The sequence below is a fragment of the Nomascus leucogenys genome, chromosome 3, assembly GCF_006542625.1.
Source record: "Nomascus leucogenys isolate Asia chromosome 3, Asia_NLE_v1, whole genome shotgun sequence".
Lineage (NCBI taxonomy): Eukaryota > Metazoa > Chordata > Mammalia > Primates > Hylobatidae > Nomascus > Nomascus leucogenys.
In genome coordinates, this window is record NC_044383.1 from 74,029,093 (window position 1) to 74,045,045 (window position 15,953).

A 15,953-nucleotide genomic window follows, 5' to 3' on the forward strand; every position below is an offset into this window, starting at 1 on the left:
CTGAGTTCAAGTGATCCTCCCACCTTGGCCTCCCAAAGTGCTGGGATTACAGGGGTGAGTCACCATGCCTGACCACACATTTCTTTAATGTTGCGGATTGCTCAACTTACTAGAAATAGGTCAGAGAAAATTCAAGACTTGTTCCCCCATTATCATTAGGGACACATAGCATGCAGTGACATCTAATATCATCACCAATGTAATTATAACTAATACAGTTGTTAATATTTCTTGGGTGTTTACAGTGTGCCAGACTGTTTTGTTTTTTTTTTTGAGACAAGATCTCACTTTGTCACCCAGGCTGGAGTGCAGTGGCACAATCATTGCTCACTGCAAACTTGAGCTCCTGGGCTCAGGGAATCCTCCTGCCTTAGCCTCAGCTAGGGCTACAGGCTCATGTCACCTTGCTTGCTAATTTATTTATTATTTTTTTAAGATGACATCTCACTTTGTTGTCCAGGCTGGTCTCAAATCCTGAGCTCAAGCAGTCCACCTGCCTTGGCCTCCGAAAGCGCTGGGATTGTAGACCCAGACTGTTTCAATCATTTTATATGTGTCAATTTGATTAATCCCCTCAGCAAACTACAAGGAATGTATTACTGCCATTGAAATATATAAGGATACTTAGACATATAACTTTCTCAATGTTATAATGTTAGTAAATGGTAGATCTAGGATTTGAACCCAACCTGTCTGATTCCAGAGCTCATGATTTAACCATAGCTTAATATTGCCTCTCATTATATAAGGCCAAGTTTCTACTTAGAACTTTTTGTATTGAATTTAAGCTACAACTTATTAGGACTGGTTTATAGTTTTTAGTACTAGTAAACCTGATGTGTATAATTGTATGATTTGAACTTTGCTTTAGAAGTTTGCTAGGCTTTTTTTTTTTCATTATGTAGCTCTAAGACCAACAGATAGTGTTATAATATGAAAATCTTTGAGGAATTGACCCTGATTATAAGGCAGATGGAGCAGGAATGAGGGAAACATACCCAGACTTTAGCATTTGCCTTCACTGGCTTCAGTTGTTGAAACAGATTGACTGAAGAAGTAGGAAGATGCTCTGCATTTTGCCCACCATCTGTACCCTGACTGAAGACACTTGGGCATGTAATTAAGACTGGTAACTCTCCCTCTCCTCAGTATTCTGTGGATGACTGCATATCCAGCAAAACAACTGGATAGGAACTGGAGAGAGAGAGACTGGCAGCAGCACTGGCACTGTAGGAGATACCCACACTGAAGTATAGCACTGTGAATAGGAGCCAAGGCAGGTAGAAACCTGGCAACAGTGAGAGCTTATATTCTTCAGTGTAGTTTTTAAATTTACCTACCTAATCTGTAACAGACTGAGAGAAGTCATGGTAACAGTTTAAAGTATCCTACTGCTGTGTTTCCCAGTTTCTAAGAGGTTTTTCATGTGTATTTTGATGCAGCATTATTCTGCACATAAAAATTGTGTCTTGATTTGCCACTTTCACGTTATACTATGATTTTACCTATTAATGTAAAGTGACTATTTTTGTTCTTTTTAAAGCTACCTTGTTGTTCTGCTTTGTCTCTTTTTTAAATTATGTATGTATGTATGTATGTATGTATGTATTTATTTTGAGACAAGGTTTTGCTCTGTCGCCCAGGCTGGAGTGTAGTGGTGCAATTTCAGCTCACTGCAACTTCTGCCTCCCAAGTTCAGGTGATTCTCCTGCCTCAGCCTCCTGAGTACCTGGGACTACAGGTGTATGCCACCATGCCCGGCTAATTTTTGTATTTTTAGCAGAGACAAGGTTTCACCATGTTGGCCAGGCTGGTCTCCAACTCCTGAGCTCATGAACCGCCCACCTTGGCCTCCCAAAGTGCTGGGATTACGGGCATGTGCCACCACGCCGGCCTGCTTTGTCTCTTTAATAGTGTCTTCTGGCTGGGTGGGGTGATGCATGCCTGTAATACCAGCACTTTGGGAGGCCAAGGCAGGCAGATCACTTGAGGTCAGGTGTTCAAGACCATCCTGGCCAATGTGGTGAAACCCTGTCTCTGCTAAAAATACAATAATTAGCCAGTGTGGTCGCGGGCGCCTGTAGTCCCAGCTACTCAGGAGGCGGAGGCAGGAGAATCACTTGGACCTGGGAGGTGGAGGTTGCAGTCAGCTGAGATCTCACCACTGCACTCCCGCCTGGGCAACAGAGTGAGACCCTATCTCAAGTAATAGTAATAATAATAATAATAGTGTCTCCTTGCCTTCTTTTTTTGTTGGCATTTTAATTCTATAACCTTGTCTGCCACTTTACCATATGATAACTTCAATGTATTCTCAGGCTTTTGATAAAATTAAAAATCAATAGTTGCTAAAAACTCTGAGTTAACTGTGATTAGGAGAGAAGTTCCTTAACATGAAGTGAATTTCTATTCCAAACTATCAGTTAACATTAAAACTTGGTGGTAGATTATTAGCAGCAGAAATTTAACATGAACACTCCAGTTGTTACAATAAAATACGTAGCAGTAAACAACAAGAAATATGAGGGAAAGTAGGAAACTATAAGGAATCTAAAATATTTGATTAAAAAAAGAGACCTGTGATATTGGGGTTGGAGATTTTTTAACATATTAAAGATGTGATTTTTTCCCCAAATCAATCTATGGATTTGATTTTATCTAGTCAAATACCAATACAACTAGTTTTGAGAAGTGACAGGATTACTATAAAATTAATTTGAAGAAATGGCTTAAATTTTTTTGAAAAAGAATAACAATGTTTGGGGGCAGCGGGAGGAAGACCTGAATGTATTTGATAAAATGTACAACATACAAAGCCATAATAATTAAAACAGTTCAGGACTGGTAGGGGAATAGGGTTGGATTCAGTAGAACAAAATAAAAAGTTCAAACATAGTTCAAAGTATATATAAGTATTTAGACTATAAGGGCATGTCAAATCAGTGGGAGAAGGATGGATTGTACAAAAAATGAGGGTTTTTCAAACCAAATGTCATAATTTATGTGTGAGTTATGAAATCAATTTAGTGGACTATGAGTATATACAAAATAGGAAAGAAAACATTTGCTATTACATAATAAGGGTGAGTGTTGTTTTTTGTGACTTTAGTTTTTGTTCATTGTCTGTGTGTTATGTTATGATGTAAAGTGTATTCCTTAATGTGGATCATAGTTTGAAAAGTTTGAAAGCCAGTGCAATAAATGGTATTTTCACAAATAGCTAACCATTTGGAGAAAACATTCAAAAAGGATATAAAAATATACAGACAGAATAAATGAAAGACTGGACTAAATTATGTCAGTGGAAAAATACAAGAATAGTAGTAGTAGGTCATTCAATAGAGGAGAGTTCAAAGCAAATGTATGAAACAAAGTATACAAGGTTGTAGAATAACAGCAAATAATGAAAACATTATTAAATGCATATAACTCAAATTTAAAAAACCACTTAAAAACTGTTAGAAATTCAAAAGCAAATGATAGAAATACAGTAGAAAGATTGACATTTTTAATCTTAAATATACAATAAATATGGTAAAAATAAAAGATTATAAATAAAATGAAGTACAGAGGATATTAAATGTTATCTGTCCCCAAATATATGTTTTTGATGAATATAAAAAAAATTAAGGCCAGGCGCGGTGGCTCACACTTGTAATCCCAGTACTTTGGGAGGCCAAGGCGGGCAGATCACTTGAGGTCAGGAGTTTGAGACCAGCCTGGCCAACATGGTGAAACCCCATCTCTACTAAAAATACAAAAAAAATTAGCTGGGCGTGTTGGCGGGCGCCTGTAGTCCCAGCTACTCGGGAGGCTGAGGCAGGAGAATGGCGTGAACCCGGGAGGCGGAGCTTGCAGTGAGCCGAGATCGCGCGCCACTGCACTCCAGCCTGGGGGACAGAGCAAGACTCCGTCTCAAAAAAAAAAAGATCTGTAACTTATACTATTATATGAAAAAAGAAATTGACTTATTTCTTTCTGTTTTTAGAGGACTATTTTAACAAAGGGAAGAATGAGCATGAGGACAGTAAGCTTCGATTCGAAACTTACCAGTTGATATGGCAGCAGATGAAATCTGAAAATGAGGTGAATACTTTTTTTTAATAACTTTTCTGTAACACCCTAAGTCTCATTTTTGTTGCGTCTCATCTTCCTTTCCACCAGTTTACAAGAGTATTGATGAAATATAGGAAGTATTGGTCAAGCATAGCCTGTGTATCCTTAAAAAAACCATAATCCAGCCTGGGCAACTTGGTGAAACCCTGTCTCTACAAAAGCTACAAAAACTAGCCGGGCATGGTGGTGTGCACTTGTAATTCCAGCTACTCAGGAGGCTAAGTTGGGAGGATCACTTGAGCCTGGGAGGTGGAGGTTGCAGTGAGCTGAGATAGTACCACTGCAGTCCAGCCTGGGCAGCAGAGAGAGACCTTGTCTCAAAAACAAAAACAAAAAAAACTCATATTTCTTGTGAGTGGAACAGATGTTTATGATAGCTGTTAAGGCAAGGAGCTTTCAAATGGTGACACTCTTAAATTATCCTTTCAGGTATACAACTGTGAAATCAAGCTGTTTCTAAACTCCTTCACTTTCTCATCTTTATATTCCAGCTCTGAAACATTTCTTCACTATAGCAAATTGGTAGCTCTAGGGCCAGCATTTTAGGCTGACAACTTTTTGTTGTTGTTGTTGTTGGCTAACACAGTGTTGTAGTTTTTGATTTAATTGCCTTTCGGAAGGTTGTATACTTTCCAGTTTATAACTGCCGCCTACCAGTCCTTACTGATTTACACCTAGTGGCTTTGCTCATTCATGTATTCCATGTGATCCTTCAAGGTATTTGAATTTGTGGTTTCCAGTTTAGGCCGTCTTCATTTCTTAATCTGGATTGTTATAATATCCTCCTAACTGGCATCCCTGACACCATTGGCCAAATTAGAAAAGACCCTCTTCAAGGCAACTGCAGCCCAATTCCAGGCAACTCCTCCAGCCCTGTTGCCAGATTAACCCTTCTTAACCCTGATCCAATTATGTCTTTACTTCACATCCCTTCAGTGGTGCTCCCCATAGGACAAAATCCAAACCCTTTAATGTCATATATATGACATTAAATCGTATATATTTATATATATAATTTTTTTTATAGATATAATTTTTTTTTTTGAGACAAGGTCTTGCTCTGTTACCCAGGCTGGAGTGCAATGGCATGATCATAGCTTACTGCCGCCTTGACCTCCCAGACTCAACTGACCCTCTCACCTCAGCTTCCCGAGTAACTGGGACCACAGACGTGCACCACCACACCCAGCTAATTTGTCTTTTATCTGTAAAGATGAGGTCTCACTATGTTGACCAGGCTTGAGAGGGAATTTTTAATGGGGGATCCCAGAGCACTAATTACTAGAGATTTAAGGAAAAAACTTTTTTAATTAGGTTCATCTTTTGATCATTTTACATCATTGAATCCATGACAATTTTCTTTCCACAACCAGGAAAGACATCAGATTATTATTTCTAATAAGTTTTTGTGTGTTCTTTGTAGCGACTACAAGAGGAATTAAATAAAAACTTGTTTGACAGTCTAATTGAATTTCTGCAAAAATCTCATTGTGGATTCCAGAAGAATTCAAGAGACTTGGGCGGTCAAATAAAACTCAGAGAAATTCCAACTGCTGCTCTTGTTCTTGGTATATATGCGTATGTTTGTTCATGCATGCATCTCTGTGTATTTCGTTTTTAAATTTTTTTTAATTGTTGAGAATAATGGAAGGACCTGTTTTGATGAGCCTGTTTTGTCTCTTTTATTTATACAATTAAACCAACTATAGTTTATTTTACATATTTTCAAAAACCAGTAAAAAATCCTTATCTTCACAGATGATCATATGTTTTTAAATTAAAAGGTATTTATCTAGCTAATGCTCTCCCCAACTTTTGGTCAGAAGGGAAAATATATTTGTTTTACTCTTTCTTTGTAGATACATTGCAAGAGTATATGAGATTTGGTAATACAGAAACTACCAGTGTTAGTAGATTTGGTTTTCATACTTTTTTAAGTCATATCTTCAATGGAATTACTCTATGACCTTAATTTTATTTTCCTGTGCATAGTTTTTCCATCTTAGATCGTTTCATTATATTCATATTAATTACCTACAAGGAGGTGTTTGGATGAATTGCACATAAATTGCTTTCAAATTGCAGGTTGTAAATTTCTTAAGTACTTAAATATCCATCATTAATATCTCATCTTTACCAAACATTTGGATTCCAGCACAATGCAAAAAATTTCTTTGGAATACTAGCAAATTTTCTTCGTTCCCTTTGAAAACAAATTTGAATTTATTTGGGTTCCAAACATGCTCTTAATTTCTCTTCCAATTTATTCAAGATTTGTTATGCTAGTTAGCTCTGAGATAAGGAATTAATTCTCAACTTCAATGTACCCACAAATAACCTCCAGGGATCGTATTAAAATGTAGATTTTGGTTAATGGGTCTGGGGTGGGGCCTGAAATTTTACATTTCTAACAGGGTACCAGCTGATGCCCATAGTCCCAGGACCACACTAATAAGACTCAAGGGAATGATTTTTATTATGCTGTGGACCAGCTTTACAATGCAACATCTAAAAACTCTCCCATTTGATGAAAAACAGGTCCAGTGATGGCCCACTTGTACCAAGCTAATGGAAAGAATGTTTCAAAACCATGGTCTGAGGAGAACATTTTTCTAGTTAAACACATTGTTGATTATCTTGTTTGTGATAGACAAGTTCATTGTTTTATAATATAAATATAACGAATATAATGTTATTAATAAATAGCGTATAGCCAGTCAGTGAAAGACAAGATAAACCAGTGTTTTACTGAACTTCTAAATTTGTTCAGAGATACATTATTATAATCATAGACCATAATGCATGCTAGGAATCATTTTGATATTTTCTATTTTCAATATCCATTTAAAAAATAGTCTGCTAATATTTTTATTCTTTGGCTTTTCTAGGAAAAAAAATGATTTATTATTGCTGGCCTGGATGATTCTGAAATTTTTCTTTTTCTTCCAAGCAATGAAAATTTTGCGACTGTAACTCTTAAGCAGTTTGAAAGTGGCTGCTGCTGCTATCTGCCTAAGCACCAAATGACTTTCTAGAAATCACAGATGGTTATGTTAGGGAAGATACCAGTTAACAGAATTTTTTTTCCAAAGTAGTGGGAAATTTTTCACTCAAAAATTTGATAACTGTATGCAGTGCCCTGAAAGTGTGATTTGCAGAAATGAAAACTAGGGATTCCATAAATACCAAAAGAACCCATAGTTTTACTTTTTTAAAATTTTCATAGAGACAGGGTCTCACCATGTTTGCCAGGCCAGTCTTGAACTCCTGGCTTCAAGTGATCCTCCCAAAGTGCTGGGATTATGGGCGTGAGCTACTGTACCTGGCCAGTTTTAATTTCCTTAAAGAGCTCATTATGAATTTGACAAAGCAATGAAATTACTTCTAAGATGTTTTCAAGGGTCAGCTGGGCACGGTGGCTCACACCTGTAATCCCAGCACGTTGGGAGGCTGAGGCGGGTGGATCACTTGAGGTCGGGAGTTTGAGACCAGCCTGGCCAACATGGTGAAACCCTGTCTCTACCAAAACTACAAAAAGTAGCCAGTGTGGTGGCACATGCCTGTAATTCCAGCTACTCAGGAGGCTGAGGCAGGAGAATCACCTGAACTTGGGAGGTGAAGGATGCAGTGAGCCGAGATTGAGCTGCTGCACTCCAGCCTGGATGACAGAGCGAGATTCTGTCTCAAAAAAAAAAAAAGTTTTCAAGTGTACATCCCAGTAATTTGTTTGAAAGAGGAATTGTGCAAAATATCTTTCCTGACAAATATAGTATATGCCTTTTGATAGCTATTGTTAATGGATATCTCATTTATATAGCATATTTTCTTGGTTTCTGTTATTAATCATTTTTTAAATGTTTTTACTTGTTTGCTTGATATATTAAATAGCTTTTGTCATTAAATTATTATTAATAAAAATGGTGATGTAATATTGATGTATTATTATCTCATAGGTGTGAATGTCACAGATCATGATTTGACATTCAGAAGTCTAACAGAGGCCCTTCAGAATAATGTCACACCATATGTAGTCTCATTGCAAGCTAAAGATTGTCCAGGTAAAATATAAATGCCATAATAACCTTGGTGAGATGTTACAGACTTCTTTCATCCTTTTCTCTCTTTTTCAGGCTTTCTTTATCCCTTTTTTTGGTGGAAAGAACACAGTGCTATGTTTTGGGCAGGGTAAGATTTGGGGCCTCTCAGAGTAATTGTGACTATTACAGAACTCTGCCTCTTTTTGCTCTCTTTATTCTTGACCCATTTCTGCCCTATCAGCTTAACTGCCGGTAGCAGTCCAGGCATTTTGCGAGATGCGTTCTTTAACCCAGTGAAACGTTTAGTAAGTAGAAAGACTTAGGACAGAAAGCTGAGAATTGGGGAATGAGGAGCTCTTGTTCAGCTTAAAAGAGAGTAGACTACATGGGCTCATTTTTCATCCATAAATCATCTTATTGTCCCACTTTGAAAAGCCACCATGGTGAAAAATAGTCCACTGACAGAGCTAATCCTGAGCATGTGAACCCACGAAATCATAAAGAGTGTTCACACTAATATAGTAAAAAGCTTTTTTTTTTTCTTTGGAGACAGGGTCTCACTCTGTTGCCTAGGCTGTACTACAGTAGCATGATCATAGCTCAGTGCAGCTTGAACTCCTGGCCTCAAGCAGTTCTCCCACCTCAGCTTCCCCAGTACCTAGGACTACAGGTGCATGCCATTATGCTCAGCTGCATCAGTTACGTTGTGGGGTTTTGTTGTTGTTTTTTGTAGAGATTGGGTCTTGCTATGTTGCCCAGACTGGTCTTGAACTCCTGGGCTCAAACAATCCTCCTGCCTCGGCTTCCCAAAGTGCTGGGATTACATCTTGAGTCACCATGCCTGGCCCTAATGTAGTAAAATTTGTTTGGATTTAGATTGATAAAAGAGATTTATGTGCTTATACTGCTTTCATATTCATAAACTGATTGACATTAAGTAAAAGCCCTTAAAAGCATCTTTAAAAATGGCTATATGAAAGATTTATAATCAGCAAAATAATTCATATGACACTTGATTTTTCTTAGGGACCTTGAAAACTGTTTATTTTCCTGTGTAATTTAAATACATATGCCTAAAATTTATAGTTTGCATATCTACACATTTGCTTCTGTGACCTTTTTATTATAGATAATATACATTAGTGGCCGGGAGCAGTGGTTCATGCCTGTAATCCCAGCACTTTAGGAGGCCGAGGCAGGCAGATCATGAGGTGAGGAGTTCGAGACCAGCCTGGCCAACATGGCAAAACCCTGTCTCTACTAAAAAATACAAAAATTAGCTGGGCATGGTGGCATGCTCCTGTAATCCCAGCTACTGGGGAGGCTTGAGGCAGGAGAATTGCTTGAACCCGGGAGGCAGAGGTTGCATTGAGCCGAGATCCTGCCACTGTACTCCAGCCTGGGCGACAGAGCGAGACTCCATCTCAAAAAAAAAAAAAAGATAATATACATAAGCTTTGGTTTAGTCTTAGTCTGAATTAATGAAGGTACTAATGAGCATCAATAGTTAATATGTTAAATGTGATATTAGCTATATTGATGGTAAGTATAAAAAAACACATTCTGCCAAAAAAAAGTAATACATTGAGCAAGAAGTTTCAAGAGCTTTGGTTTTATTTTTAGAAGAGGCAGAGATAAGCTTTCTTACTTTTTATATTCCGCAGATATAAAACATTTTTTGCAAAAGTTGGTCTCACAGTTGATGGACTGCTGTGTAGATATAAAATCCAAAGAGGAGGAAAGTGTTCAGGTCACCCAAAGAAAGACACATTATTCAATGGATTCACTTTCCAGTTGGTATATGACTGTCACACAGGTAGATATAAACTGACGATTTTCTCCCAGGAAATTGACATATGATTGATGTGGCTTGGAATAATATTAGACAGTACTGTTTTGATCTAACAAGGATATGTTTCTGCAGCACTAGGTGTTAATTTAAAAGTAGCTATTTATTTTTTCTAATGCTACTCGAATTTTAAAATGTTCTTTTATTAGTATGCAGCCTAATTCCTGGTAAGTGCTTAGGTTTTTACAAGGACATATTATTTGTTGGAGAATGTCCTCTAATGACAAAAACAGAGCATCAGGAATTGCTTCTGTTGCATGTTCCGTCTCTGTGACAGTAACTATAACTTTAATATATTATCTCTTAGGTTCCTCAATGTTTGCTTTGTCCAATAGAACCATGCTGCTAGTATCCACTGTCAACTTAGTTCAATGAAGAATAATCATGTATTTTCTAAAATCTAATTTGTTTTATGTTTAGAGTTCTTAGGGAATCAGTGCTCTTTAAGTAAAGTATGTTCGACAAACAGATAAGTAAAAAGAAATTCCATTCTACCATGACAGTCTGATGAAAAATAATAATCTAGGTTAACACTAGGTAACTGCATCATAAAACCATAGTCTTAGGTTATGGTGCTTTGTGGCCAGACAGTATGGGAAAAAAAATACTGTGGTTACATTTTCCAATCAACATTTTTGCTGAAATCGTCATAAGTGAAGTTTCATTTTGCTTTATATAGGGACTAAACTATGTCTAATACTTACCATAATACCTTATTTGCTCCACAATTTTAGACTTTCCAGATCAAATGCTACTTTTGGTTTATGTCAGATATCTTTTTAAAAATTGAGATTGGACCAGATGATACCTAGTATCCATTTCAGGCTTGAAATTTCACAGTGGCAGAGTAGCAAGTACTACTATTCATTATGTTTTTTTCATTAAAAATACTAGTTCTCACTGTAAAGCAAAGCAGAATATAACTTTCTACCAACAGAAAAACCAATTTTGTAGAAAATTTCCTCTTCTGTGTTTTTTTCTGTCATTTCCTTAGCAGAAAATATAAATATTTCATATGAGTTATAGATTTTTACTGAACCTTTTTCTTCTTGGTTATCATTCCCATGTCAGACACAGAAAGATTCTAGTAACCTGAGTTTCTATTTATCATGTGGTAGAAAAAAGATAAACAGTGTTATTGTGAAATTTAAAGAGAGATATGTCAACATGTGGCATTATAACATTGTTTGAGTGATAAGGCTTACCTTTAACTCTTTCTTTCTGCAATGGCTTAAAAGAAGACAGACCCAAAAATGCAAAGCAAAAAAAGGACTACTTCTAGCCAATGGCAGTCTCCTCCTGTTGTCGTTATCTTGAAGGATATGGAAAGCTTTGCCACAAAAGTACTACAAGACTTCATAATTATCAGCAGGTAGGTGGTGTATCACCTGGCTTTTATGAAAAATTCCCTTTTTAAGAAAATATTTTAACTTGAAAAGTATAATCTTCATTTTAATACCAACTGGATAAAAATCAAAGTATTCAAATTCTTTATAATTGAATATTCAAAGACCTCCTATCAGATTTTCCATTTGCTTTTTGAGCCAAGAATGAGAATCAAAGGCACATTTAGCCAATTTTAAATTGACATGGTGAGATAGTATTAAATATGGTTTATCTCACCAAGATTGACTGTCTCTTACTCACCCATTAAATAGATAAACTACTCCAGGTTGAGTTTGTTGTTTTTGTTTTTTTCTTTTTTTTTTTGAGATGGAGTTTTGCTCTGTTGCCCAGGCTGGAGTGCAGTGGTACGATCTCGGCTCACTGCAGCCTCCGCCTCGTGGGTTCAAGCAATTCTTCTGCCTCAGCCTCCTGAGTAGCTGGGATTACAGATACCCACCACCACACCTGGCTAATTTTTGTATTTTTAGTAGAAACAGAGTTTCACCATGTTGGCCAGGCTGGTCTCGAACTCCTGACCTCAGGTGATCTGCCTGCCTCAGCCTCACAAAGTGCTGGGATTATAGGAGTGAGCCACCACGCCTGGCCAAGTTGAGATTTTTATTAGGTCTTATTTTCTGATACCCATCTATCCTTAAATGCTTTGAGTTGCATATAGTTTTACTAAGCAAAAGTGTCTTCCAAATAACATTATCTTGCATTTATATAATATTTCTAGTGAGAAACTATTTTCACAATTGCATTGCATCTTCAAAGCAATCATGTGAGACTCAGAATTGAAGTAATGAACTCTTATTTTAAAATCCAGTGACATGCATTTTCCATGGTGTATTTTTTAGGATGGAGTTTATTTTGGCCTCTTCTATATGTCAACTTGTTTTAATAGTTATAGCTACATTTGCCTAAAGCTATATATTGTGTTCAATAATTTACTAGTATACTTTATTTTCATTTTTTTTTTTGGAGACAGAGTCTTGCTCTATCCCCCAGGCTGGAGTGCAGTGGTGCCTTCTCGACTCCCTGCCACCTCTGCCTCCCGGGTTCAAGCAGTTCTCATGCCTCAGCCTCCCGAGTAGCTGGGATTACAGGTGCCCGCTGCCACGCCTAGCTAATTTTTGTATTTTTAGTAGAGACAGTGTTTCACCATGTTAGCCAGGCTGGTCTCAAACTCCTGACCTCAGGTGATCTGCCTTCCTCAGTGCTCTTTGGGACCTCCCAAAGTGCTAGGATTACAGACATGAGCCACCACACCTGGCTAATTTACTAATATACTTTAAATTTCTACTTTGATAGGATCTTTTTCCCTCATTGATTCTAAGAGTTCTATATCCTAGGACTTTTCTTTTCTTTTCTTTTCTTTTTTTTTTTGAGACAGGGTCTGGCTCTGTCACCCAGGCTAGAGCTCAGTGACATGATCCTGGCTCACTGCACCCTCCACCCCCTGGGCTTAAGCAGTCCTCCCTTCTCAGGTCCCCAAGTAGCTAGGACTATAGGCACATGCCACCATGCCCGGCTAATTTTTGTATTTTTTGTAGAGATGGGGTTTTGCCGTGTCGCCCAGGCTGGTCTCAAACTCCTGGCCTCAAGAGATCTGCCCGCTTCAGTCTCCCAAAGTACTGGGATTACAGACATGAACCATCGCACCCAGCCCAGATCCTAGGCCTTGCATAAACCATTGCACCCAGCCCAGATCCTAGGACTTTTCTTAATGCTGACACTGAACTGCTTAGCATGCTGGGAAAGTACGCAGTACAAAATAGTGACAGAAAAGCTGTACTTATTTTTGGAGCTTAGACTTAATGACTACCTTAGCCACCAAAAGTGAGGAAGACTATAGATAGGGCTCAAACTTTGAATGAGAGATTAAATGGAATGGTATCTAACATCTCTTATAACACTTAAGATTGTATAATCTTCGGCCCGGGCACAGTGGCTCACACCTGTAATCCCAGCACTTTGGAAGGCCGAAGTGAGTGGATCACATGAAGTCAGGAGTTTGAGACCAGCCTGACCAATATGGTGAAAGCCCATCTCCACTAAAATTAAAAAATTAGGCATGGTGGCATGCACCTGTAGTCCCAGCTACTCAGGAGGCTGAGGCAGGAGAATCGCTTGAACCCAGGAGGTGGAGGTTGCAGTGAGCCGAGACTGCACCACTGCACTCCAGCCTGGGTGACAGAGCAGGACTACATCTGAAAAACAAAGAATAAAGAAAAAAGATTGTACAATCTTCGGAAAAACTTTCTGGACCTCTCTGTTCTTATTTATAAAATGAGAGGTTTTATTAAGAGATTGATTTCAGAGCTAGACTGTCTGGAAAGTAATTATTTCTCTGTCTAATAGAAGAAAGTGAAAGACTTAGAAAATTTTAGTATTTGCAGTGATAATCCTTAACAGTGTCTTATAAAGTAAGCATTAAAGTTTGTTTTATCTTGAAATATGATGTATTGAAATATATTTGCTAAATAAATTTCACTTTTGTGTCTTTCTTTCAAAACTAGTCAACATCTCCATGAATTTCCACTAATACTCATTTTTGGAATAGCCACATCTCCTATTATCATCCACCGATTGCTTCCTCATGCAGTATCATCTCTATTGTGCATAGAATTGTTCCAGTCTTTGTCTTGTAAGGAGCACCTGACTACGGTACTCGATAAGGTAAAAAGAATAAGTTTTACCAGTGAAATAGGATGAAAAGAAAACTGCCAATAATAGATTGTTAAGATAACTGTTAATGATAAGCCTCTACAACTCTCTGAGTACTGTATTGAACATATTCCTTCACATACTTTAATATTTTTACTTAATAATTTTTGTAGTGTTTTATAGTTTTACAGTGATTTTGTATATTACCTCTTTAGGTAAAATATAGCTTTATGAAAAGAGTGATCATATCTATGTGCTTAATCTCTTTATATCTTTACTCAGTAGAAAATTATAGGTTTATAATGTAAATTTTTACAGAATTTGTAGACTTTGTAGTAACAATATATTTTGACTCTTACATTTTGGTTTTTCTAATTTTTATTTTTTTGAGAATGAGTCTAGCTCTGTCATCCAGGCTGGAGTGCAGTGACGAAATCTTGGCTCACTGCAACCTCCGCCTCCCAGGTTCAAGTGATTCTCCTGCCTCAGCATCTCGAGTAGCTGGGACTACATGAGGTGCACCACCACGCCTGGCTAATTTGTATTTTTAGTAGACACAGGCTGGTCTGGAACTCCTGACCTCAAGTGATCTACCTGCCTTGGCCTCCCAAAGTGCTGGGATTACAGGCATGAGCCACCACACCCAGCCTGACTCTTACATTTTGTATAAAATGATTTGAAGTTTTTAGTGGACTGTTTCCTAACTGATTTGTCATGCAGCTCTTGACAACAAATAAATACTAACATTTTCCTAGACCTTAGCAACTAAAGTTAATTAACTGTGTTTCTACATAAATGCAAGTATGATTCTTTAATATTGACTGTGTTAGTCTGTTCTCATGCTGCTGATAAAGACACACCTGAGACTGGGCAATTTACAAAAGAAAGAGGTTTAATGGACTCATAGTTCCACTTGGCTGGGGAGGCCTCACAATCATGGTGGAAGGCAAGGAGGAGCAAGTCACATCCTACATGGATGGCAGCAGGCAAAGTGAGAGAGCTTGTACAGGGGAACTCCTCTTTATAAAACCATCAGATCTCGTGAGACTTATTCACTATCATGAGAACAGCACAGGAAAGACTTGCTCCCATGATTCGATTACCACCCAATAGGTCCCTCCCACAGCACTTGGGAATTCAAGATGAGATTTGGGTGGGGACCCAGCCAAACCATATCATTCTGCCCCTGGCCCCTCCGAAATCACATGTCCTCACATTTCAAAACCAATCATGCCTTCCCAACAGTCCCCCAAAGTCTTAACTCATTTCAGCATTAACTCAATAGTCCACAGTCCAAAGTCTCATCCGAGACAAGGCAAGTCCCTTCTGCCTATGAGCCTATAGAATCAAAAGCAAGTTAGTTACTTCCTAGATACAATGGGGGTATAGGCATTGGGTAAATACAGCCATTCCAAATGGGAGAAATTGGCCAAAACAAAGGAGTTACAGGCCTCATGCAAATCTGAAATCCAGCGAGGTAGTCAAATCTTACAGCTCCAGATGATCTCCTTTGACTCATTTCTCACATCCAGGTCATGCTGACACAAGAGGTGGGTTCCCAGGGTCTTTGGCAACTTCACCCCTGTGGCTTTGCAGGTTACAGCCTCCCTCCTGGCTGCCTTCATGGGCTGGTGTTAAGTGTCTGCAGCTTTTCCAGGCAAACGGTGCAAGCTGTCGGCGGATCTACCATTCTGGGGTGTAGAGGATGGTAGCCCTCTTCTCACAGCTCCACTAGGCAGTGCCCCAGTAAGGACTGTGTGTGGGGACTCCGACCCTACATTTCCCTTTCACACTGCCCTAGCAGAGGTTCTCCATGAGGACCCCGCCCCTACAGCAAACTTCTGCCTGGACACCCAGGCTTTTCCATATATCTCCTGAAATCTAGACGGAGGTTCCCA

General features: G+C 38.3%; 1 protein-coding gene across 3 annotated transcripts in view; it reads left to right on the forward strand.

Annotated features, from left to right (window-relative positions):
• ORC3 (origin recognition complex subunit 3) overlaps positions 1 to 15,953 on the forward strand; it is an 82,590-nt gene that overhangs the window by 10,114 nt on the left and 56,523 nt on the right. For all 3 annotated transcript variants that reach the window (XM_030809457.1, XM_030809455.1, XM_030809456.1), the window contains exons 3-8: positions 3,989 to 4,086; positions 5,540 to 5,684; positions 8,070 to 8,174; positions 9,818 to 9,969; positions 11,241 to 11,374; positions 13,908 to 14,067. In XM_030809457.1, the coding sequence (XP_030665317.1) occupies positions 3,989 to 4,086; positions 5,540 to 5,684; positions 8,070 to 8,174; positions 9,818 to 9,969; positions 11,241 to 11,374; positions 13,908 to 14,067 (794 nt within the window). The remainder of the gene's footprint in view (positions 1 to 3,988; positions 4,087 to 5,539; positions 5,685 to 8,069; positions 8,175 to 9,817; positions 9,970 to 11,240; positions 11,375 to 13,907; positions 14,068 to 15,953) is intronic.